Source organism: Bombus impatiens, unplaced genomic scaffold (assembly GCF_000188095.3).
Source record: "Bombus impatiens unplaced genomic scaffold, BIMP_2.2 scf_0664, whole genome shotgun sequence".
In the NCBI taxonomy this organism is placed as follows: domain Eukaryota; kingdom Metazoa; phylum Arthropoda; class Insecta; order Hymenoptera; family Apidae; genus Bombus; species Bombus impatiens.
In genome coordinates, this window is record NT_177083.1 from 899,512 (window position 1) to 926,563 (window position 27,052).

The following is a 27,052-nucleotide window of genomic DNA, read 5'->3' on the forward strand; positions in this document are numbered from 1 at the left end:
CATCAATCAGAAGCAAAGTTTCTGGGTGCTCTCCGGTTACTCGCAGACTGACGCAGACTATCGAACGTTACCTCATTCATCAAAGCGGCACACCGAGACGGAACAGTTATCCCCGGCAAGCGTCCAATTACTTTCTCGTCCGGGGACGTTCCACGCGTCATTACGCAGCGTCTCCGGCCTTGTTCATTTTCAGCCCTTCTCGACCCTTCTCTCTATTATACACTACCCTCGCGATTCTCGCTTTCTCTCTTGACCGATTTTTCCTTCTCTAATCCGTTCTGTGCTCTCGCTCGGCCATTACGCGTCCCTTGCGAGCAAGCAGGTGCGGCAAAGCACTCGTCGAAGCCACAGAGAGTCTCGCAAAGAAGAAGATACCCAACCTCTAGCGCGCGACGAATAAGAATCTCCGACTATACTTCGCCTCTCGAATAAATCCGAGCGAAAGGACGGTCGGTAAACGAGCCGCGGGGACTGGCATCCATGCCGATCGGACCGTCATAGTCGAGGAACTAAGACTCGTCTAGCGAAAGGGTTACGCTCCGGGGAGAATAAGAACGAGAACAACAGGGCAATAAAGAGGACGAGGTGAGGCTGAGAGATAGGGGAGATCGAAAGAGAGGGAAGAGTAAACGGAGAAGAAAGATAGTCAAATAGGGAGCGCGAACTAAGCGAAAAATCAGAGGACAAAGCGTCGCTGGGAGAACGGAAAGAAGATGAGAGAGGCAAGGGGTTGAAAAGGAAAGGGGAGCGAATCGGGTGTCGGGCTAACTTGACGACGGAGCTGTACTATGTTATCCCTCAGCCGTAACCGAAGAAGAAGCGGAGGAACAGGGGCGTGCCTCGTACCTCCTTACAAACTGTCGAAACTTTGACTACCACCCTACCACCCTCCCGACTACTGGCTTTACGTGGCAGCTTGCTCGCCTCGCCGTACATAGACCGCACATACACACGCGAACATACGTAAGTATACCTGCACACGTATATAGTAAGTATACTGTCTTCTTTGACTGCAAAGTACATGTTTGCGTGCGCGTGTAGATTTTGGAGAACATACGGTACCCTCGAATGATGCCTGCGAGAAGTCCTCGTACGAGCAGTCGGACGAATTCGATAGCACCGTTTAATATCACCCTCGAACTTCGTTCATCAACGGAAGAGAACGAAGGACGAGGAAGAAGTGGTTTTCGCGCAGCTAGTAACACGAGAACACGTGATTAAATACGACTTTGTGACGCTTCTTCTTCTTTGGCTGGAGGGAAATTAACGAGGAGACACAAAGTAGCTACGCTAATTATATAAAAAAACCGTGTTCCCTCGTCCATAATTCGAAACCACGAGAAAAAGAGAGAGAGAGGGAGGAGAGGCAAACAGACAGTAAGAGAGACAGAGAGAAAGAGAGCGACTTTTTCATAGGAAAAGGTGGCGTGGCAGAGGTGAGAAGAACGTATTATCGTATGGTAGTGTGTAAGTAGAAACACGAGCTGCGACGAAGAACGCCGTGAATGTCTCCAGGGCTCGATAAATTCGACGAAATTTCCGCGACGTTTATGTCCAACCTAAGACCCTGGAATCGTTACGATCTCACAGTTAGTGCTCTACAACTACAAGCTGAATATGATCGCCCCTGGTACACGATAGAGGAGAGAGGAAAGAGCCACGGACAACAGAGACCATCACTGACATCGACTACATCCAGTAGCCGTGTATGCTGTTTGATCTCAATAGGAATGGTTGTAACTCGAAGTTGGCTTACAAGCGCAATCATGCGCAGAGATCTTTGGGAATTGAATGACCAGTTCGCATCGCCTCGCGGTATCCAAAAGGAGAACTGGAAATCGAACAAGCTGCACGTCGGTGACACGGGTCACGAGCCACCCTCTCTCTTTCTCATCCTGTCTCTCCTTTCCGAGAAGTCGCGAACCACAGACAATAATATAACTTTGGTTATAACGTTTTAAGATCGCATCTATCATCCGAAGTACCAAAGGACGATGTGTTTCGCGATCTATGAAACAACTTGATGATTGCTACTTTGACTTTGTCGATCTTCGAATTTCACGATTCTGGTTGGTCTTTAGTGGCTCCATGGACGTTCAAACGAATCCTACAGCATCAAAGATATGGCATCTCTTTCGAGGAAGCAGAGTTTCTTCTCGAGGAATTACATCGTTTAACGTAGCATTATTACGTTTATCCGCGACGACTTTCTTACATCGGACTTCGGGTTGCTCTAAAGTACAAGAACCATAGCCGTAAATCACCGAGAAGTAGTGATTACGCGAGCACAACGGCAACCGACACGGCACGACAACGAGCAACCCCGGCTAACACTGTTTCCAAATCGTTCGTTAATTTTATATCACTCGTGCATGAGACGTTGCGCTTAACAATTGCGCGGCGGCACGCGAACCATGGAAGAACAACGTTAACGCCAGTATTGCTCTCGCATTTCACCGTGTCGTTACCTTTAGCCTCTGTTCTACGCGACGAACATATTCGATCGACGCCGATTCGCGCATCGACGACGATCATTCAATCGAAAGGTAAATCCCACGAACGACTGTCTGCACGGTCGGGAATTTACATTGCGACGACGATGAAATTCTGGCCAATGAAATATCAGAAAAAGACAAAGTCTCACGATGAATTCAGAATTCTCGAAGCACGTCGAAGCGAATCGCGTCCCACGTTCAATTCTCGACCGAACGACGTCGGATCGAGATGCTCTGGGCAAGCGTCAAACGTCCGATTAACCCAGCCCCATATTTCGATCACGTAACAACCATGCAAATCGCGATCATCCAATTACGCGGCTCGAATCTATTTATTAATTAATATTCAAGGCGTTGCATAACGAGGATACAATCGCACCTGCATTGTCACAGCGCTGCGTAGGATAGCGACCATCTCCCTGTTTCGATCCTCCCTTTACCTCCCTGTCGAAGGTCCAAGACAGCGAGCTCGTAAATCCAGACGGTTGTAATTACCGGGACAGTAGCCGGGCTCCGTTGATCGCGAAGCTGCCAACGCTTTCATATCCGTACTGATTTATTAAACCGCTTTCATCCTCCGACGCGAGACTCGCATGCCAAGACCTCGCAGTTAAATCGTGGTTCACCGAGTTTCCCATTCCCGTTCTAATCGATGCCTCCGATTTCTTCTTCTCGCGAAGGTCGAGAAAACACAATTCTATATTTTATTCCTTCAACCGACCCTCGAGCGCATACGACGAATCACAGTTAATGTTGTAACATCGTAGCGGTGAAATTACGTCACTGTAAATACGACAAATTTACTATTCCATCAAACCCCTCCTACCTGCGATGGAAAGAGAGTACACACCGAGACAAAGCATACCATTATCCCGTTCCATTCCATTCCGCGAAGGATGGGAGAAGCTTGGGTTGGAAAAATCATTGGTAGACGAGGCGTAGCGAGGTAGACAGGTTCGTTTCACAGCGACACGGTGTCACGGGTGTACCGCAACCGGTTGAAAAATTCAACGTCAACCAATTATTCGGACGGGGGAAAACGGTCGGGGCGTCGCGTCGTGACGTCCGTAAACGCGAACGCGAGCGGCGTGGCGCGCGACTCGACCCGTGCGGTTAACAAGTTATTCGTGGGGGCAGCCATTGAATAATGTAGAATTTAATTTCATCTCGGCTGCCACTGTCCTCATCGACGCAGCGGGCACCAAGCGTTGATTCGCGCCGTGAAACATTTAGCGGCCGTGAAATTTCCCATGCGACCGGTCGGATACGGCCCGGCTGCACGACCAGCCCGGGTATTTGTCGATGGACGAGAACCATCCGGAGAACACGTCCGCTCTTTCCGCAATTCGTGCCTTGAATTTAGGACCGGGGTCGGCCAACGACGTGGAGAAAGGAAGAAAAAATGGGATGCCTGCCGGCTAGGGATGGCACGACCGAAGGTGTGGGAACAACGGTGAAGGGAGGGAAGGGGTGGACGAAAAGAAAGACGAGGTATAAAACGTCGGTGAAAAGACAAGGGCAGAGGGTTTTGGGCGAGATCGGTAGCAGGCTGAAAGAGGGAACGAGAAGGGTGGAAAAACGCCAGTGAGCCGCGTTACGGATTAACGGGGGCGCCTGTGCTACAACGACGATGCACTTCCCGGATATCCGAGCGTCCGGACAGTTCGTGAGATATTCAACGGACCGAATATCCGGACAGATTATACGATTTTCCTTTTTGTCACGGGTGTCCCCCCCCCCCTTCATCCACCGCCATGTCTACGTTTTCATTGTTTTCTACCTCCTTTGTCCCCTTTCGTTTCTATTTCTTTCTCCATATATTCCCTATCTTATCTCTACATCTCTGACACATCGACGGTATTCGATACAGCCGAAATTTCACGTGAGAATTTCATAGCTGACACTTTGGACGAGGCTGGATTCGTAAGAGAAATTGATTTATCAGAAGAGGAAAATGAGTGGCCGGGATTCGACTTCCTTGTCACCGCGATCAACCGGTCTGTTATCGTGCCAACGTAGCATTAAATATTCCTATCGATATCATTGGCAGTCTCGACGTTCTAAATTCATCGCATCACTTGCCGGATATCCCTGTCTCCTCGACCGCGGGACATGCCGATGAAGGTGAAACTAATTACGTCTATTCCACCCATTCATAGCCGCGACTATTGTGACGCGAAGATTTAAATAGCTCAATGATCTTTTAAATGAAATATTCTCATACTCTTCGTAAAACCTTAAAGTGATCTGCGATTTTACGTGTAAAATTCTACGCTTTTTTTTCTCCCCTGTCTAATATTATACGCAATCGGACGACATGGACGAATAAACGAGATGAAGAAACGTACCTGGTATTGTTGAATATTTCATCCAAAGTTTGCTTCAAGGTTTGTTCGTTCAGTTTGACGAAATCCACCACCAAAGCGACGCCTCTAGCTTGAGCCGCGATCGCATTCTGGTATTGATCACCGAAGAAAGGCATGAGAACCATTGGAACCCCGCTCTGAACTCCTTCCGACAAACCGAGAAGACCACCGTGTCCGAAGTAACACTTAACGTTTGGATGATCTGTAAAGTAAATAAAAACCTGCTTCAGTTTCGTTCGATGTATTCAGTTTCGTGTATTCGGTCGATTCATTTATAAAACGAGCCATTCAAACTCGCACTTAATGAATCGATCGAAGAGAAACTAAATCGTTTCTCATGGCTGTAAAAGCTGAGCGTCAAAACCAAACCGAAATCAAGCCATACGTCCGTAGAAATCGATTCTCGATATCGGAAATCCATGCCTCGAATTCACCGCGACACGTATATGTATTCTACCCCTTTCTTGTTTCACGATGAAAAGAGGAAGCGTGACGTGTCCCTATTCATAAATATCAAACGTTAGATTTCATTCGATCGCCGTGTAAAGTGTAAAATATGAATGATCGCATAGAAAGGAAATCGCTTGGATAACGTTGAGAATGCGCGATACAAATGATTAGAGTAGTATGAGTAGTATTTTGGCAGAAATCGGTATAATAAGGCAGAGGTGTACGAGCCCTCGGGAATTTCTCGACTTTAAATAAATCCCAGTGTCGAGTATTCGGCTGAAAAATTCCTGTCGTCCTCGTTTATCGCGAGGAGTCACCCTCTATAAGAGGGCGGTTGCCACATCCCCGTTGCCATACAGGATTCCATACCTCCTCCGGCGTCGATCCTAATGTCAAATTCCATTACCACACGACACCTCCCACCATCTTCTACCCGTTGTAGCAACCCTTCGGTCCCCCGACGCCTAAGTATCCCTTTCCCCTCGCTCTCGATTTGGGTACAGATGTAGACGAGCTGTAGGAGTTACGTTCGCCTTGCAGAACCGTAAGGGTGGTTCAGAGGGGCGAAGGTTCCACGGCAGAGCACCTCTCGAGGTTTCGCGCTCGCTCGATACATCGTCGCATCGGCGCGCGTCGATACGTGACAGAGGATATCTATCGGGGGCTGGTCTGAATTTTTGCGAGCGACATCGGGAATACGACAACCGGAGACCGAGAGAAAATCGGTCGGGCGTTCGCGCGATTTGCTCGAGATTTCCGTCAGCCGCGAGATACATTTTTACGGCGTCGCTGTAACGAGAAAATAACGCCACGGTATTTCCTCGACGATGCTAGCTAGCATCGTGTTTTACGACCGTCGGCAAGCCCACCCCTCCGGAGAATTGATATTTGGCCGTCTATGGGCTGAGCTAGTCGTAAGACCAATGTAATGAGAGCAACGAGCTGTTTCTTATTGTAGGAGAGTACGTGTTGTAATATATCTTGTATCAGGTTGATTATGTTATAGACGATATCGTTGTAAAATAAGAAATATATAAAATAAAAAAGAGGTATTTTATTCGTTCGATTTGAACGATCCGATCATCCCCTAGACGGAAAATTACTGACCTACTAATGGACTATGTAAAAGAATGTATATCTAAACTTAAGTGGCTTGAACGAAGCTTTAAGAACGAAACTGAAAAACTTTAAGGGAACTGGCGAATCTTTAAAGGCGTTAAGACTGAAAGGTCAGATCTAAGTGACCTTTCACCTTTCACTATGACAAACCATGCTCGAGGAATGATGTACGTCGTCTTCTACGAATATCAAATATACGCAGACCCAGAACCGTATCTAGTAGTATTGATATAAGATAAAAATTGATAATTTACCCATTTTGATGAAGTTATCTGAACCGTTGACTCACCGAGAAGATAAGTTTCTGGGACAAATTGAATAGCGATTGGTATTGCTATTGGTATTTGGAATTTCAGCGGTATATCACCAAAGAGTTAGCATTGCCGGACGGTGCGACGGCCTGACTAGTTTAATCCAATAAAATCGTACAAGTAGCAAAGAAGTATACCCTATTCCTTAATGGAAAGCAAGAGGAATAAAGTGGATCTCGATAGAATGATTCCGCTCCTTGTTCCTGGGAGTAATGTAATCTATCGTTTCATCCCTGTCGTTATATCGTTAAATGCGATACTCGAGGGCATTGCGTGTCAACACATCTCCCATACCATCGATATCGTTGCCTCTAAAGTCAATTACATTAGCGAGTTCTATGCGAATTGACAAGATCGATGGCAAACAGGACACAGAACCGTTCCACGATCTAGAATCTAGAACAAGCCTTTGAGTCAATGTATCGCAGATCCTATTTATTCGAATGATCTTCTCCGATTAAACTATCCCGATCTTCGAAAGGGATAAAATTCGCCGATAGCGAGTTTCTCAATTCGAAAGTATAGCTAAATTTGCACGATGCTTTCGCCCGATAGCTTTCCTATCTGTCGTTACAAACTTGCCCGATAAAAGTGTAGTTACCATGGTCGAACGGGGGAGGCTACGTGGCGCCAATTAAAGGACAAGGATTAACGATTTCCACGGTTTTATAAGAACAACCCTTACCGTAAGTTACGAGCGGACTCGTGCACCATTTCGCGTGCGCCGTTTAAAGCGTGCGAAGCAGCAGGGGTAGGAGCAAAGCGTAGCCACAGATCTTATCAAGATCACGAAGACCGTGGGGGATGGCCACTGACCACGCTTGCAAGGAGACGAAGGAAACGGGACCGGGATACACCGATCACGAAGAGAGATAATAAAATTAAAGCTATCGATTCCAGCCTCCGGTCGAGTTGCCGCTAGTTTTAGCTAGATTATCTGACCATCGAGGCTACCCATCTTGTGCAATCGTCCAGCCATCGAAAAACTCGATCGTTACAGTCTTGACACCGATCTCTCTAAAACAACGTTCGACAACGAACCCTCGATTAATGGTCGTAAATAAGCATCTCGACGATGTACAGTCGTCTCGGAACGAAACAAACATTTGTGGCATTGCGAATAATGCAAGAGAAATTAAAAATATTTTCATAAATGCATCAAAATCAGAATGGCACAGCACAAACGCGAATCTTACAAGCATATTAAATTTGAACGTAACAAAACTCTTTAAAGCCGTAATCGAAGCAAAATAATTTCATACACGATATTCATTTGATTGAAATTTGTAATATTTCACGTTGAAAATTTGTAATATAATATCAATATCGAAGGTTTACCTTACCTTTCGATACTGCCATAATAAACGATATAGACATTCCTTACTTGTTTTCCTCTATTTAATAATATAAGAACAAATAATTATTTTGTTTCTTTCAGTAATATAAGTAAATAAAAGAATATGTTACTAAAATTCACGTTGTTACCAAACATTTATTATCTTTATTTATTCATAGATGTCAATCGTTAACTTATTTTCCAGGCAGACTGTACGTATAATATTGTACGATCGTATAGCGTTAAACAAAACTTACATAATACGCCGATCCATCCATATCCTAAAGTAAGGTTTGATCAGAAGGCAGGGCGGTGTAACGTAACGTAATGTGACGACTAGATGCATGAAAAGGAGGCATAAATGATATTTCGTAATACACATCTACGTCACGAATGATGTTGCAGACATCGTGGTTATCTAAATTGTACATTTACGACATACGACGAGCCCGTTGTAAAATTAATAAGAAAATGTACAAGCATATTAGGCATATTATCCCAGTGTTGTGCACTTGTCATTATTCGTGAGAATAAAAAACCCAATATACATAGTCATCTCAATCGCGTATATCGTAATTGCACCCATGACATGACTAACAAAAATTATTTAAAATACGAACAATGGATAAAGATGACTAAGCTTATCTCTGTCGCGCAAGATTATTCGGTGAAATATGACCAACGCACGTGATGTAATTCCACTACGTAAGGAATTTCGTAATCGAACAACAACATCGGACGACGTGTGGCTTTTACACCATCAGAGGAAAAGCGTTCGCGAGCATGTGTGCGTGATCAAGTAGAGATCGATGACACAAGGCTGACCACGTTAGTATCCAAGTTACAGTATAGAGTTCCATCGCGGAAGAGGATGGAAGAACCGACATGAACAATGCGACACCAAGGTATCCTTCGCCGGAGGTTTTAACGGTGATTTATGTTGCCAGCAGGTCGTTAGCGAGTTGCCTAATTAATGTCATTTCACTCGACAGTGGCCAAGAGCTGCGAAACTACTTACTGTGAGTTTCGATGGTCCCGTGTCTTCGTTCTTGGCCAACCAATTCGTCGAAAGAACATCCGCGCCAGGGTCTGCTGTATTCGAGACTGACAGGACAGTACGACGTCCTTTAGAAGGATCTTCTTTGGCAACCACATTGATTCCAAGAAGAAATTACTTAAGACTGCCCTTTCGATGCGATAATTACCGCACCCTCGACGAAATAACTACCTTCTAGAAGAAAGCCAAAAGGGAAGACGATCCGAGGACGCGAATGTTCGACTTTGACAACGTTTCGAATCGTTTCCTTCGATGTCCAGGACTGCGTCACGCGGTACGAAATATCATGGATGGTGAAATATTTCATGGAATATTGCATATCACGAGAAACCGATAATTGCTCGAGAGAACGTTATATCAAACGGTAATCACGATTAATCGAATACAGAGAGTCGATCAGGGCCGCGTCGAAAGCGATGTCATCCTACGCGCCGAAATAATTTCGAGATCGAAAAATAATTTGATGTTCAATCATCGACGATGACGCGTGTACGCATAACACATAGGGCATCGATGACGCGAAATCATTTGGAGGTAACGAAAGCTCCTCCTTTATGCATACCGTTTTGAAAGTTTCAAAACCTTTTGATGCTCGGCATCGCGGCCACCGCGCTATGGCAAATATCGGCTCGCTGCCTCACCCAAAATACGCTTCCTATATTTCGCCGCGATTTCCAAGGGCCGTTTCGATTAGCTCGATCCAGCGGCATGGAATTTCAATTTCGATTCCTAGTACCGATCCATTTCTCGCGCAACGTCGCGTCGTTGCATGATCTGTACGCCGCACCGTTGAGCAAACCGATTCCAACACGATTTATAACGCGATCTATAAGCTTGCTATATCCAACGCACCGTGTAAAAGGCAATGCTCTAGCTTCGATGAGAAGAAAGTGGAAGAAGAAAAATGGAGTAACAGTCTAAATAGAAGCGATCGAGAGAAGAAACAACGCGTTCATGCGATCCACTCGACCGTTGATAATGGCACAAGTGGCAATGCTGACTCGCAAAATTCCAAATGGGAGAAACGTTAAATAAACAGCTTAAATCTTTCGACTGTATCAGGCGCACAAAAATAAATCGACCTTGTAATTCGTTGAATCTAATTTATTTATCGACCACTTATGAACGACAATGGCAAAAGGTTCGTAAGTAAGACGTTTCTAGATTTCGAGCCACGCTTCAATATATGCAATCGCCGTCAAACTGCTCACTGTAATTATGCATATCGTGTCAAAGCTGTGAAACAAGGTAAAAATGAAAATTAACGTGCACGCGACGAAAAATTTGAACGAGACATTCGGATTCGTTAGCGTGCCGATACAGTTCGGAAAACGCAGGCATGCGAGTAACCGGATAATTTTAATGGAACAAACAATGATTCATTGTTTATCTCGTTCAACGACAAGTAGCTTGTATATTGTTATGCAACGATGAAACGTCGCATTGTAAAGCCTATATCTGATAACGATCATATAGAAGTTTCCTTTGTATTGGAATAAAATGGAAAATGCGGATAAACCCTTTAGAGGCGAAAGCTCTCTACAGTTCTTGTAAAATTATACTGTTCCAGTAAGGAGCAACCTATTAGAAAACGTAGAGACCTATCGATGAAACATGATTCTAATGCCCGCGTATCAACGAAACCAGCATCGCGTACGCTCGCATCGAACACGATACTACAAGTCATTACTTTCACATAATACTAGGCTGACTTTTGCCGCTCTATTATCCCGCTATAGGTTACTCCAAATACCATTTCCAAATATCGTAGTAATAATATGTAACTATCAATGAAGACTAGAAAAACATAGCAAAAAAAGATAATAAGGGAATAAAGTACCATACTTACTCAATATGTCGTACTGAGGCAGCCACTTCTCTATAAGGACGTTATTGGAATTATCCAATCCAGAATTATCCGGTATGCCGTCCACTTCCCATTTCCAAATCACTTTTCGAGGTATAGAGGTAAAAACTTTGATAAACACTTTCAATTTGTCCTCCGGCATCGAGGCCGTCTTCACCATCGAGCCGAGATTAAAATACAAGACACCTTCGTGAGCTTCGTCCAAAAACTTTTTAATTTTCGGTGGCAAGGGTTTCACTTTCGGCGAGATGTGAATTCCACCGATCTCGATCACATTCGGCGGGAACGAGATAGCACCGTGAACAGAATAATGCGTGTTGACGAACATGAGTGATGCGTTGTTACTGATCGATTTCAAATCCGGAATTCCCGGACCGTAAAATTCGTTTGCCACGGAGTAATCGCGCCAATTGAACAGCGTGCGGAATGCCATCGTTGTTACGAATGCCGATACCGCGTTTATCATTCTTTGGAAAAAGTTCATTGGCCTTGGCAATCGAGTAAACATCGACGGTATGTAACTGGCTTCGTTTGAGACTCCTAAATCATCGATAGCCCATGTCATCAACTGATGAGTGGATATTTGTATAAAAGGCACGTTAAACTTGTGTACGAGCACCATGAAACAGTTTGTATTGAAGCTCTCGACAAGCATCAGATCGAACTTCTTCCCAGAGTCGACCAACTGTTTCACTTCTGGATTCTTCAGGGCAATATCGCAAACCAGTCCCGACATAGTGTACAGCATGTATAAATCAGTAAATATTTGAAAGTAGGGACTGTAAATGGCATGTAGATCGACCACGTTTACAAACACACCGAGTTTCTCATTTCGCAGACTAATATCCTTGTAAGTGGGCAAAGGTTCCTCCGCGATCGCCTTCTCAGTTCTTGGAAAATGAGAAATTACCGTCAGGTCGTGACCTCGACGGCTTAGCTCCTCAAGAAGCGGTTTGAACACGTCAAAATGACTCTTACCGAGGTGAGCAAAGACTGCCAAGATTTTCAGCTGCTTCTTTGGCATCGTGGAATTATTAGCGTCTGAACAAGACGTTAGAACCACCAGGAAAAGTAAAAAAATAATTCGGTTTCCAGTAATCCACATGATTGAACAGTTTCCGGTTCTCGGTAGGACTCAGACACACGCACACTAAGTTTCTTCTTCTTCGAAAGATGATCGGTACTCTGACGGACTACTATTCGAGAACTGGCTATATGTATATCCCTCCTCTTCTACCGACGTCAGATTCGCCGCTGAATCCACAGATCCCACTACAAAACCTGTCTCACTTCGAACAGTTCTATTTCTTTTTAACGGGAGTTCCAATTTAATTTGACCATGACCTCGACTTTATCTACAAACGAAATTAACGAGTATATCACATGCTTGTTAACTCGATATGACATTTCATTCTTTTCTTTTTTCTTTTTTTTATTATTCACAAGTATATAACACTTTAGTGTACAATTCGATTAGAAATCGTTTATACGTAACAATGTTCTATTAATATCATAGATATTTGAAAGAGGATGGTAAACAAAAAAAGTCTATCGAATGACGAAATTTATTGACGTTTACTATTATGCGGTTAACTACTGTTACTTTCGAATAACGTTAACGTTTTTAATTTAAAAAGGTACAGTATTTTGGGATACGCGGCGCGGATAATATTTTATCTACTGGTAGTAAGTCAAACGTAATTTGTCTACGATCAGAGGATAAATAAATTTAATTCAGTTTGCATGTCCAAGAAATTGTAATCACATATTGCTGATATCATGATATATCATGATGATATCGTATAATGCTGACACGAAGATCAAACATGTGAAGCTGTACACATTAACAATATAGAATTTTCAATGTATTAATAACTCTAAAAAATCCAGAAGTTTTATTAAATAAATCCAAAGTTTTAAATGCACTGCCATTCGGTTACGGTTTGACGAAACGTCGATACCAGTATCGTGAATATTATCTACTGTAAACATTAGCATTAAAAACATTTTATGTTGTTGTTAAAACATAATAGACATAATAATTTTATAATTGCAGTCGTTATTTGCATAGTTGAAGCTATCCATATGACTTACTGCAAAAAGCGATATTTTCGTTATCGATTTGTCACAGTGCAAATTCCAAATGTAGAACTATGTACTTGTTATTTACAGAATTAAACCTATGGTTCACTTTGCCGTCCCACATATAAAAAATTGAAAATCGATTAGATATCGATATGATAAGGAACGCAAAAGTGGACTGGGAAGTGATTACTTGTCACACTGTTCGTACGCGCCTGACATTTACGTAATAGATCAGGCTTATGACGCAATCTGCAACGACTAACGATGATTCGCTATTCCGGGCTTACAGCTGCAGTTGCAATTAGAAGCTTAAAAGAGTTCATGGTACCACGTATCTCGATTATGTATGGATAAATGACAGCGTGCATGTTCTCTAACGTTTCCCTGTTACACGCTTGCTATTGCGACCTTCGTGTTAACGCGATAAGAATGTTGAAACTTGTACAATGTTTCGGAAGTGTTACGAGAAAACTCTAAGATCATTCGAATGATTTGAAAGAATTATCTCTCCTCAAAATAGCAGTGACATCCGTCAAAGTGAAGATGATTTACGGAAATAAAGATATAGTAGCAACAGATACGCTCAATTGGAAAAAGGAACTTATCAGCTTTAACTACTTCTTTGATATATGTACATATTCGGAAAAATACTCAGAAGAAATACGAGCAAACGATTATCGCGTTCTGCGTATCGTATGTACCTTAATCGTAAAAATATTTTTCCAAGGTAAACATAAATAAAATTCCAAGATTATAATTCTATAATTGCAATGCTTCGAGTAATTTATATAGTCAGTGCACCGACTGTGACAGTTCTACGATACGTGGGGGTCAAACGAACGCGTACGAAAGATCAATGTTTGGTAGACTAACTATGTTCGACTTACCTCGACAATTGATCAATCTCTACTAGCACAACCGACGTAACGCGCGCTGCTCACGAAGAGTATTTATAGAGATGGACATTGAACATTAACCAAAACGACATTTCAACGTTTGAACCATCGGTTCACAATGCAAAACTCGACGCGTATTTTCAAAGGCGCCACGGTGAATTCTCTAAAAAAAGATATTTATAATAAGATGCCGCATATACCTAATAGATGAATCACGACTCTCTGCAGTATTAAAAGCCTTCATTCGTTGTTAGGTATTTTCTCGTGGAATTTCAACCCGTTCGGTACGCCGCAATGGCTATCCGACTTCGTTTGTCCTTCGCTCGCGACGCGAATAAATTCGTTGGATCGCGGAACAACAGGTAGAGGCTCGTTAAAATGTACATCGTAGCTGATGGTTTTATTAAATTAGCGACGAACGGTTTCTTCGTCGATTCGATTTAAAAGCAGAGGCTACAACACACGCTGGCCGCAGTCGCGAGGCAAAGTAAAGCACGCGAAGGCAGAGACGACTCGATTCCCTTGATCCAACGGCACAGCGTTCTCTGTGTCACGTGCTTCTGTATTTTACTTTTTCCCGCTTTTTCGGCTTTCTCGCTCGACCGTATTACGTTGTAACGGCACTTTAGTTAATTACCTTGGAGCACCAATGGAACCAACCCTCCACTGTACGCCCACTCTTTATGCATATCCCTCTCTACTTCGTTTCTCCTTCGAGTGGTTTTCGATACTCTTCACTTTGTACTGTCCCCGATAATTCCACTCCGTGAAGCACGATTCCAGACAGGTAAATACGAAATACGAGAAAAGAAAAATATATGTATATAAATATAAACTACATATATGTATAAAAATATAGATTTTTCTTTGGTATTTTTCCCAAAGGTCTTACCTCTACCACCCTCCCTTCGGGCCTTATCGTTCCGGTGACTCGCTTTCTTTAATTTTCCATTTGTCGTTCCACTTTCCGCTTTCTTTGTTCCATCCTAGTAGCAATGTAAAATAAACATCTTGGATGCTACACAGTTTGCCGATAATCGATCGAATGTTTGTATAACCATAGTAAACTCGCGACTTGGAAAAATCCATCGTAACGTTGCAACAATTCGGGAAAACAATTTAAATTGCCGGATATCTTTCGACCTCGCGAGCTATTTCGTTTATTTTACATTAAGCTCCGTTCACACGAGCCACCGTTTCATAATGCTGGGTGCTCAATGTAATTTCACGCCTCTGGCATAATTCTGTTTTGTTACGAGCGATTCGACGAGATCAACGAACTCGGTTTCAATTTCTAATTTTCTTCGGTTTCAAGAGCAAAAAATAACGTCGTGTCGGTGGAATATTTGCGATTATCTGGATCGTTGACAAGGAACGCGCGCTGCACGCCAACCGACTCCTACATATTCCACAGAGAACTCAAAATTCGCTGACGCCCGTGGTGACACAAAATCACACGCGAGACATATATCCAGAACCAGGCCAAAGACTCGCAAGCTCGACATAATATTCCCCGAATCTCGAAATTCGCGTATCGAAACGGCTTTTATCATCTCAATGATTTGGAAGAGCGATTCTATCGATTTCTCCTCTGCTACCGATAAACCACTACAAAATACAAAGACATTAAAGTAACGAGAAAATATTTTACACCACTTACTCCGACTAAGAAAAGAACTGGAACTAACGACAGCGAAACGAATGTCCGATCCGCGAAACAGGGTTGTGTTCCGAACTACCTAACGTTGTATTTATGAAGTCCCAGCAGCGAAGAAGCCCGCGCCATAAATTCCCCATCGAAATCTCTTAATCCCAAGCACTGAGCACCCTCGTCGCAAACGGGGGCAGTCGATAACGAATCCAGCAAATCAAAATAAACGATACCGTGCCGCGAATATCCGTCGTGGAGTGTGCCTCGAAATTGATGCCTACCGCTCTGTCCTGTTACACGAGCCAAAACGCGATAAACCTCTCGATTCAGTTTGTTCCCGTGACGTACAAATTTTCTAGAAACTCGTGATGGCCAGTGGCGTTCGTTGTGGTCGTCGGTACAAGAATAGAGAAAATTGCAACCTCTCAAATGGTTTGGACCAACCATGCCAATGGTTTGCCAGAGGATGTAGGTAATTGGCTGAACCCCATCGTTCCTTCGTCCCATTCTTTATCCTTTCTTCCGTTCTTTTCTTCCTATTTTTTGTCCTTTTTTCCCCCCGTTTGTCTCTTTCCCGACCTTTTTGTGGTCATTTTCTCATGAGGAGGAAACGTCGATGCGCACTGGAAGAAACGAAAAGGAATAGTCAGAAAGTCAGGTATTTTTTAGTTACGCACAGCGAATACAAACAAAGAGAATTCGAGCGTCGGTCGGTTTGCGTTGTTTAATTCATGAATTCGCCAGCGGCAACCCGGCTGCAGTCAGGTGGGGAAAATTATCTACAAATTACCGGCAAGAACGGTGCCAAAAGCGAGGCCACGAAACGTGCTAATCTACGAACGTTTCATCGGCTCGAAACAATCTCTTTCGAAAAGGTGGAGGATGAGAGAGAAAAAAAAGCGAGAAAAAAGAAGTATTGCGTTAATCCGATGCGGAAATATCCGAGATCTGCGTTCATAATGCGCGCACGAATTGATCGGATATCCGTGATGCGAACGAACTAGCGAACCGACGCTCATATTGACTTTTAATTTAGAAGCGCGATCGCGTCGATACGATTCGGCAGATTTTATCGGGACTCGTTGCTAACTACTGTTTATCAAACACTAACGAAATCGTTCGCCTGAATACCTAACATAATTGGAGATCTCTCGGCTGGAATCGAAACACGCGTGAATTTTAACGAGAATGGCTTCCACGTGGGTTCATATTCCGCGTGCAACCTTCGCCGACGCGAGGAGAAAAAAATAATACACGCGAAACAAAGACCGTTTGTGTCCAAAGTAAAAAAACTAACGCATCGCTGGATACGTTTCTATAGGTCGTTTCGAGTGAAAAATATCGCGTCAATGCGTATCCAATTCGCGATAATGTAGGAACGGAGGATAGGCAAAGAATCGACTCGATATTACGACTCACACGGATAGGTTCGGCGTTACACAAAGCTCGATGGCATCAGACTTTTTCCTTTGCAACTTTTTCGTGCACTTCCCTTTGCCTTTCCTTTCTCATTCATTCCTGCGCATTTTCATTCCCTTTCCCCGATGCGTTTCGACCTATCTTCTTACATTTCGCACCTGCTTTGTCAAACATCTTTCATCTCGTAGTCGTAGTCATCTAGTCGAGAGACTAGAACGATTACTGGAAGATTGAAGTATGAAATCATTAAAACAGTCGCTCAGTAAGAATTACGATATTACGTACACGTTTCCCATCGAAACGTGTGTTTCACATACCGATATTTAGCGTATTGTTTTCTCTGATATATCCTGTAGGGGCACCTGTAGCCTGAATCGAGCTAACGTAGAGAAATTAATAATCCTCTGTGTATTCCATTGAGAAAAGGGTGCCGGAGTATTTTCGCGAACTGCAAATGGCGCTCGGTGGCTTCTTTTTCCACGCGGTGCTTCCCTCCGTGGCGTTCCTTCTGTCCTTTTCTCACTCGTCCGCCTGGTGTTCCCTCATAAAAGTTAATAAGCCGGCTGGCTGGGTTCGTCGATCCCGTGGAAATTGCGGGAGACCAAACACGCCTTCCTCGCGACATTTTATACGTCTATTCTATTCGTCGTTACGACCAACCTTCTCCCCCCTGTTGCACTGTTTTTCACCCCCTTTCCTTGTCGTTTCTCTCTTTTTTCGCGAGTGTTTCTTCTGCTGCTCTTCCCTGTGTGCACGCGCATCTACACGCTGACACACGATCGACCCTTCCTCCTCCCCTGGAAAGGGTGACACGCGTAAAAGTAGACAAGCTCGAGTTACAAAATCCACTCTAGCGGTGAGAACGAGCGGCTAAGCCACTTCCCGCTAATGACACTCGAACAGAACGAAATTTCTGCGGTAAAATCTCGTGAAAGTGGAGATCCTCTGTTTTTAAAAGCAGTCTATCGACGAACCAAGGTTCATCAACATTATGCAACACGAGGCTAATGTTCTCTTAATTGTCTCTTCCGTTGCAACTGCAACTGTCTTAATTTACTCGCGTTAAGTGGTTAACAGTTGTGCTTGTATAATTATATTTAGAGCGCGTGTATACGGCGCAGTTAACGCAATGTTTATGCTCAAGATACTTGGAACTCGTTAGTTGACAGAAACGTTAAAATTCGTCTCATAGTTCATTACAACTTAGCTTACTTACTACTTGGCTGGATATTTTTTAAGAAACATAAAATATTATTCTGACGACAGGCGTCTCTGCGTCAATAGGCTCAATTAGATGTTTTAATTCGTAACTTCGCGATATAAAGGAGACTGTTCTAATTTTAACAGACAATAAAATTTTATTACTCTTTGAGAGACTCTCGGTCTGTTACGGTCAGGGCTGGAAATTTCTTCGTAGAACTATTTCACGCGATTAGTGGTACGTGACGAAATGAGCTTAACGCGTACCATCCTTTGATTCTCCCTTTCTCGTTTCTTTGATTTCACTCGGCAACGGTAACTACCATCCATTCAAAAATTTAATCCACGGGTCGCGCTTTGATCATACGACGGAATCGATGAGCATCGCCAACATCGAATCACGTCGCCCCGCGCCTCCCTGGCTCGCTTTAATCATTTAAAGGAGCTTGATTCGCTCCTTCCACTAATTCGACTAACCCCTGCGGCCGTCCAGCTGCTCGTTTCCTGCTACCATCGAATTGATCGTTTCAATTTACCAAATACAAATGTGACAAGCTTTTAATTTATTATTTAAATGATTCTCCGTTGAACGTGGCGGCACGGTAACTGCAAAAGTCATTACGGAATGAAATGCAAGTTTGCGCCGCTTATACCGCTTGTTTCTCTGTTTATACCATTTTCCTGACAAAATATCCGACGATATCACGTGGGGTTATTAAAAGCTCCGCGGCGGTAGATCGCAATTTCAATAATACCGCTTTAAGCTCGTCGCGAGCATCCCTCGAAGAAGCGTCGCTTCTGGCACAGAACGGTCGCCAGCCAATTTATTATTCCGGAGGTATACAACGCACGCCCAGCTAGCCAGATGTGGCCCATCGACGCAAATTACGCGAGCCGCGACGATATTTCTCCAAAAATTGCAACGGCCACGTCGTCGTTCCACGCTCCATCTTTCGCCACCCTCAACTGTGGCGGTATCGTGCGTTTTATTAGACATTACAATAACGTATGCATGAAAATTTCAGTAAGACGCATTTCCGCAAAAATTGCGCGCAACGTTGGAACGTCCTGCTTGGATTCACGATAACAAGCGAGAGGGGAGGGGGTAGTTTTTATTAAAAACGCGCGACACGAGGAAAGGATAAGATCAACGCGATATAGCTTTATTATCGCGGCTTTTAATATCTCTCGAGAACGAGACGCGTTTAATCCGCCTGATGCTACCAGGTCGCGTAGAACGCGATCGTTGACCGGCCTTGATTTCGTTGATCTAAGTGCAATTGTGCAAAGCCGTCGAAAATCAGACTAACGCGTTAATGGAAACCGACTAATATATTTTTTCGTGGTTCAAGCGTAATCTCGTAGAACAATTACATTATTAGTAACTCCAAAGATAATATTTGTATGTATATTTATGTCGTTGTCTTAATTACTGGAGCTCGTGGCTTCCGATTGAAACATTTTTGTAAAATTACCCGCGAATGTGTTGAAATAGGCATCGATCGAATTATCAATTTACTCACAATTTTACTTTTACTACTCTTGTAATTGCAAATCTTCCATCTTGTTGCGAAAATGGACGGAAAATCAAAGAGGAAATCTTGTAACGATCGCTTGTAATGAAATCGCGTCGTATCTGCGGATTTGGCAGACGAGAGCAAAGAAATTGAAATACGAAGTAGAGAGGAATCGTAACGACACCCAGACGGAATCTGTTCCCGTTCAATTATTTTAATGCATACCGCCGGTCGCGAACCAAGAAAGCGCTTTTTTTCTCCACAACCAGGCCCAACGTTTGATCTTTGGTTCTCGGTAAACGTTCGAGAGCTATGCGCTCAAGAGAGAGAAGGGGAAAAACGAAAGGCAAGATCGCTGTTGGAGGAGGAAAGATGCAAAAAGAGGAAGAGAAAATGGTCACAAAGATCGAGCGGGAGAGAAAAAGAGGAGGCTAGAAACACAGGAAAATAGAGAGGGTTGCCGAGAGGCCGAAGAGACGTATGACTCCCAGGGGAAATTTAGGTGCGACCTCCATGTATCACGGAAGCTACCGTAAGTAGCTACGTAACCGACGTACGTACACAACATACCCTCGCGATCCTACATGTACGCGGGTTGTACACGCGCGGGCAGAGACCACGGTTGCACGCGGCAGACACCCTAAGTGTGCTACCAGCGATTTGCCCAATCGGGAAATCGCCGCGTAAACTGTAAACGACGCACAAAACGTTCGAGCTAGCAAATTGCTCGGCACAAAAGCGAGATTTACAGAAACCACCAAGCTACCTGGATGACAGAGAAATCGCTACACAGGGTCTAGTCTCCCCAAGGATCATACAATGTCCTTGTATCGCGTGTTTGCCGAAGGTGAAAATTGCTCGTGTCTCTCGTATTTGCTTAATGTTATGGTTTAACATGGTGTCAGAGTATCATTGAATACTTAATGCTCGGAAGAAAGGATTTCTAAAGGAGAAAATGAGCTAGCGCCGGTTACCACGTAAAAGAAATGGAAATGGAATTGGACGATTACGCCAGCAAAAACGATGACTCGCCTGGAAAGTGCATTTCTCGAAAAAATTTCCATCGGTGTAAAAGAATAGATCACGTGGCGTTGAAAAGCTCTCTTGGCGCGCTATAAAAATCCGCTATCAGATCGCTTTCCACTCGAGGGGCGTGAAGCACGTATAATGGCGGGTAGCCGCGTTTTCCACGGATGCAAACCGGTGAACGGTCTACAGCCACGCGTGCGAGTAGGTGTAAAACCGAGCAATGACTACACCCCTACACCTCCGCTGTTACTAGGAAATTCTCTCCATCTCTCTCTCCTCTTTTCATCTCTGCCATGAAACACGAATACCTTCAGCGATTTCGTTAATTTTGAACGCGCAACCAGATTTTCGGTATTCCACTCGATTTTAGATAAAATTGACCAAAGAGACGAATTTCTCCTTTTCACCCGATAAATTATTCGTGAATATCGTTTTAACTCGACACCCACTCGAACACCTGAGATGACCCTACAAAAAAAAATGGATATAAAATACTGTTTGCAGTTTACACCGCGTGTGTGACAGCAATGAATAATACTCGACCTCCAATGACGATAATCGGTTTTATCAGATACAAAAATAGAAGATTGGAACATCAAACGAACAGTGAACACAAAGTGAACCTCATCGCCATCGTTGGCGATAGTCTTCTTTCTTCGTCGGGCATCGAACACGAAGATTTCGTGGCTGCGAGAGAAGAGGAGAAATGGTAATAAAATCGATGCCCTGGATCTGTCGTCGGTTTGTAATTGAATCAAATTAATCACCCTCGTCGACCTCGAGTCCACACTCTTCTCATCGTTGTAGGAGCGCGCCGCTTACCATCTCCAATTAATAGCAGAAAGCTGCACGTTTCGTTGGAACTTTATAAAACGAATCCAATTACGAGCGACCGTTTGTCAAAGGCTCAAAGCCACGGAAAGTTTCACCTCGGTTCGGAAATGACGTCGCCCGCCTGTTTTTCTTCCCTCCGTCTCTGTCAATAGGAATAAACGAGAAGCCGACGGACGCGCGGCCGACCCGCCATTAGCTTTAAAAGATACTCAGAAAATCGTATAATCAAGTGTACCGTCTGTTTACCACGTCTGGCTACAGTCGATCGTGTATTTCATAAATATTCTCGGCTTGTATTGATGGAAGTTGCAAAATAAATTCATAGGATTCGTGTTAATCGGAGAAAGTCTGTTGATGGCAAGTGTCCCCTTTCGTTGATTAAATACAAGAAAATAAATAAACGTCCTGTCAAGGATCGTCCTACATTTCGATACGGTGAACTCCTAGAGCCTCTCACCGATTCCCTAAACTAGCACGTATCACGAATCTGACCGCGAGCAATAGGGCAGCAATTCTGCCTATTTAGGTAAACATCTCGACTGCTAAATTAATTATGCTTTCTGAAAGTACATGTTATTCTATATATCGGCAATTTATGTGGATGAAGAAGTACAGGAAAGTTAACAGTCCTTGATGATCCCTTAAATGGTTCCTGGCTTTCAGAATGCACTCTTATGATACGGTAAGTAGAAAAGTGCCGTCTATACACAGACAATACGGTATTAGAAGTTGTATAAGATGCTGTTTGTTTTTTAAACTAAGCATTGATTTAATTTTTAAAATTACGAACTTTCTCATAATGAACGAACGTCAAAATTTAACAAGAAACTTGTGATGTTATAAATGTAATAAAAATAAAAAACTGAAAATATCTGTTTAATCTATTTTCCCTATGCTCTTTACTAAACAAACTGAATGGATTTCATACAATGGTTAAAGTTTACTCGTGCTTCGTGTAGGAAAACATGTAGATTGAACACCAAAGCAAATACGAGACGCCTCTACCTCAAGGTAAATAACAATTCCCTAATTGCTGCTGAATTTATATAATAGATAGACTGAGAAACGTTGGATGTTTAATTAATAAATCAACATTTGTATTCCAAAATCATTTAACATTAAAGTAATAAATGGAATTACAATGAAAATCGATGCAACTATTCTTATCTATTCCCATTACAACTATAAGAATACGTCACATGTACTTTCAAGAAAAAAACTAATTTATTATAATAGATCAAAGATATTAACTGGATAGATACCTTACTATGAAAATTAGTTTCTAAATATTAAAAAATATTCTTTTACCGGAATATTCCCCGATCTTTTATTATAATTAGAATGACTATATGAAATTGTAACTGATAATTATTACAGTCCTATGATACATTACAATCTTATAAACATTACATACTTTGGTTCGATATTGCCTACAAAATTGTCAGAATACATAACACTCCATGTCTTAGAATGCAATCCGTTCTTTTAACTAGGGATTGTGGCATTTACACATTATGAACAATCATTAAGATTGTATTACTTGTTAAAACCTGCTTTTTTTCATTAAAAGATGTATTAATTTATTACTAACTTCGCTTCGATTTTGCTTACATTGCAAATGCATATATATTACATGCCGTCAGGCACCTGCAATAAACAGAATTTCAAATAGTGTATATTGCAGGTAATCTATGGACGGTAGATACTAAATGCTATATGCGAATTGATTTTATATACGAGAAAATGTTGCTCAAAAAACTCTTTACAATACTTTACTACATTTTTTTAAAACGTGTCAAACTAAGTGAAGAAGGAATGAGTAGTATTCCTTACACCTTATTTTACTTGAAAATGCGAGAGCATTAACAATATCTCAATTAGAAATATCAACTACGCTCTTAATCTATATATATATATATATATATATATATATATGTACATCAATAAGAACACATTTGCCCCATTTCACTACATTTACCTCATTTGTAATATTAGAACTACGATTTCTGGAACATAAAAATGCGAGAATACATACGTAAAGTTAGATTTTACAAATCTAAATATTAGATTGCCCTGTTGCTTTTTCAAACGAACGTTAATACTTTATGATACGAAAATGTAATAAAAACTTAGATGGTGAAAAATAACAAGAAATTTGTAACGCTTCTCAGCTTAGAAATATTATATAATATATGCTACCTGAATCTAAAAAATTTTTTAAAGTAGCTTAGGTTTATCCACGTATTGTTTGCCGTGATGGATAATAGTTGCAAATGTACCAGCTACCATAGCACCCCAAAATAGCATATACAACAAAATTTCAGTAGTATATCTCGAAGGCAAAATTACGTGAGCAACCAACATGGATGATGCAACAAGGAGTACCAAAGGGAACGTAGCATAACGCCAATTCCTTTCCGATTCCAAAGGACATTGAAGTAACGTACATTCACCATCTTGTACAATGTAGCGACCCAAAAATAAGTCCAATGAATCCTGTTAAATGAATATATTGTAACTTATCATATGCAAACAAAAATGAGAAATCTTTGAGGAAAAAAAGTTACATACTTGTCTATAACCGTCGGTGAAATTATTTTTATAGTATCTTGTTAAAGAATTCAAACCATCTCTGATTGCACCCAATTTAGTTCGTTTACCAGTTCGAGTAAAATCTGTCTTCAATGCACCAGTACCTGAGTATTGAACACTTATAACGTCTGCATTGTCAGTCCAAATCTAGAACCAATGTGTTAAAGTTTTATATGAAATAAGAAATTTGAAATAGAAAAATGAGCACAATTAAAGTTATACTCTTACCCGTTTGAATTGTTCTTCGACGCTAGGATGATCTTCAATCTTTCTAAGGACCTGCAACCTTGGTAACACATCATTAAGAACTTTCTTTGCAATCATACTTTGAACAACATTAGTTCTATCAAGACAATCGATGCAATTGGTACGGAAAACGCCGTCTTGCGCCGATAACAGTGTTCCATCTTCCAACAATAAAAAGTAACCCATCTGTTCTAATTCGGGAGCTAATCGATCGAGTAATACATTTAACCGGTCCCATCTCAATCTTCTACATTCAGCGTGAAAATCAAAACTTTCGTACCGAACGTTCTGATTATTAATTCGTTGTACTACATTGCCGTATGCTTTTTCAAGTACAGCTTCTGGACCACGTTGATCGATCTGTATTAAAATTACGATGTTGGAATTAGAGTAGCCGTGATAAAAATTTAATTTCCTTCAATTCTGTTTATCAACTTACTAAATTTATCAATATTTGCTTCCCATAATGAAATATTTGAGTTTCAAAATGCCGTGCACAGGCAGTTTGATGATCCTCGTGAGTACTCAATTGAGGTTTAGGTTTATATTTCAAATTTGGTGCCTGATACCAGAATAAAGGAATAGACCCTCGCGTTTGTACAAAAGACATGCGATGTCCATTAAATTCAACTAGTTGCTCTGTTTCTACATAATTAGAAACATTACCAGTAGTGTCTATGCCACGTGAAAACAACCTTGTTCCTGCACGATGCACACTTCGTCTAGATACTACACCCAAATTAAATGATGTACTACCAGTTACAGTAATAGTATTTAATGATACAACTAAAGAAACATTAAGGAAGATATATATGTGTATATGTATATATCTATATAGTGTATTCTTTTCTTTCCTTTTGCTTGCAAGGATACATCCATGAATAATAGGCAGACAAAATTTATATTGCTCAGGCCTTGATGTTAGGTCTTGCAGGAGATAAGCATTCCATACAAATCTAAGGTCTGCCCTGTCATGAAGTGGCATCTGTTTGATAGGAAAAGACATAATCTATCATCAAACAACAACAACAATATACAGTGATAAAAGTGATAAAAATAATGATAACCTGTAAAAATTCAGGAGGGGTGTTTTGAAGTCTTTGCATTGTATGACTGAGATCGTATGTGTAACTAAAATAAAAATAAGGTGTATTTAATACAGATTTAATCATTTCTACATATGTCGAATTGTTTTGCACTTGTTTTTCACTAAGATGTAATGAAGATTTAGTATAGGGTATAACATCTGTCGAAACTAGTTTAAAAATCTGATGACCAGCTATTGTTCCAACTTCTGCAGCATCTGTTATCACTATAAGATATCGGCACGCTAATAGTCTTATAGTTCCTACTATACCCCATATCTTTCTACGACTTGCAGTTGATGGAATTTGACTAGCTGTACCAGCTGAAATATGAATGAAGTGCTTAGGAAATTTATCTTACAATAATATCAAATGCAATCTACATATCATTAATTACCTTGCATATAAATTTGCTGACTCACTCTATCAACTACAAGCAACACTTTAGTTCCAATAGGTTCTACATAAAACTTTTCAGGTGTTATGTATCTGAAAAAACAATCAATTATCAATATAGTTAAGGAGTCACCACATGATCCTTGACTCTGACTAACTATTAATTACTTAATTTCACTAAAACAAGATGTAAGAATGATACTCACAAATATAATTTGTCATATACATCTGTGTGTAACTTCATATTGTTACCAAGTATTTTCTACAATGTGTATTATGAAAATACAAATTAACAAAAAAATTAAATACAACACAAGAGAAAAAATAATCTATAATGACAATAAAAATTATGATCTGTACATATACGCGAAGTAGATTATGATGTAAACTTAGCTAGACATTAATTATCAAACTGTTGTCAACTTAATCTTTGAATTAGCATGTTCAAACTTTGGCAAAATCGGAGTAACCTCCGCACTTATCTAGTCTCTCTTATTCTTCACGACACGATCCACTATACACTATACTTGACTATACAGTGCTGCTATTCCATGAGCGTAGCAGATGTTGAAATTTTAGGTTGTCATAGTAGCCAACATTTTCTTGTTCATGTCATCGATAACATCACCTCAATGAATAAATATGTATTTAACATCCTGCTTCGGTAAAAATATCTTGATCAAATAAAGTAGTAACTCTTAATATATATGTGCATATCAATGTATGTAGATTTGCAATTAATCAAAACGAAATTTTTAAACGAAAAATATAAAAACTCATGAATAAAATTCCAATATCATGTTGAAATTATATACCATGGTATCCGTGTATACTCAGTATTTAGATGGGGAACTCACGCCACTAACTTTAATAGATTATTGACTCTGTAATACTGCTAAATAGATGGCAGCAACGTATATTAAATTCCGATTGGATACTGTGCTGAAATAAATTTTTGAACTTCTACGTGATACCTGTAAATATTATGCAACAAAATTTTACATATGAAGTGTGACATTGAAATAAAACGAAAATAAATGTTTATTTCACATTTCTTATTAATAGGTCTCTAATTTACTAAGCACGCACGAAGCCCTAAGT

The 27,052-nt window shown here is 41.5% G+C and overlaps 2 protein-coding genes and 2 long non-coding RNA genes across 4 annotated transcripts in view; 1 reads left to right on the top strand and 3 right to left on the bottom strand.

Moving 5' to 3' along the window:
- The window catches only part of LOC100741391 (UDP-glucuronosyltransferase 2B15), a 28,394-nt gene extending 13,615 nt beyond the window's left edge, over nt 1–14,779 (bottom strand). The window contains exons 1-3 of the mRNA XM_003492180.4: nt 13,974–14,779; nt 10,984–12,356; nt 4,844–5,063 (exon numbers count right to left, since the gene is read on the bottom strand). Of these exons, the coding sequence (XP_003492228.1) occupies nt 4,844–5,063; nt 10,984–12,106 (1,343 nt within the window). The 5' untranslated portion in view covers nt 12,107–12,356; nt 13,974–14,779. The remainder of the gene's footprint in view (nt 1–4,843; nt 5,064–10,983; nt 12,357–13,973) is intronic.
- LOC112213439 lies at nt 12,750–14,840 on the top strand. Its single transcript, XR_002947341.2, has 2 exons — nt 12,750–13,813; nt 13,883–14,840. It is a non-coding gene; the product is annotated as an uncharacterized LOC112213439 (long non-coding RNA).
- Nucleotides 14,841–14,880: 40 nt separating this feature from the next.
- On the bottom strand, nt 14,881–20,423 carry LOC117152105. The gene is made up of 3 exons (XR_004462359.1): nt 17,370–20,423; nt 17,053–17,274; nt 14,881–16,256 (listed from the first exon to the last, which is right to left on the bottom strand). It is a non-coding gene; the product is annotated as an uncharacterized LOC117152105 (long non-coding RNA).
- Nucleotides 20,424–22,700: 2,277 nt separating this feature from the next.
- LOC100741634 (phosphatidylinositide phosphatase SAC1) lies at nt 22,701–26,843 on the bottom strand. Its single transcript, XM_003492182.4, has 8 exons — nt 26,158–26,843; nt 25,953–26,044; nt 25,538–25,878; nt 25,344–25,455; nt 24,910–25,256; nt 24,453–24,830; nt 24,204–24,371; nt 22,701–24,128 (listed from the first exon to the last, which is right to left on the bottom strand). The coding sequence occupies exons 1-8, from the start codon at nt 26,193–26,195 to the stop codon at nt 23,850–23,852; spliced, it is 1,755 nt and encodes a 584-aa protein (XP_003492230.1). The 5' UTR covers nt 26,196–26,843; the 3' UTR covers nt 22,701–23,849.
- Between the last annotated feature and the right edge of the window lie 209 nt (nt 26,844–27,052).

What these genes read in the sequence shown, in the direction of transcription:
- LOC100741634 (XM_003492182.4), bottom strand. Translation starts at nt 26,195, where the DNA reads ATGAAGTTACACACAGATGTATATGACAAATTATATTT. An exon ending in TCAGCAAATTTATATGCAAG is followed by an intron (nt 25,879 to 25,952) that starts GTAATTAATGAT and finishes TTCATATTTCAG; the next exon opens with CTGGTACAGCTAGTCAAATT. An exon ending in TCACCGACGGTTATAGACAA is followed by an intron (nt 24,129 to 24,203) that starts GTATGTAACTTT and finishes TTCATTTAACAG; the next exon opens with GATTCATTGGACTTATTTTT.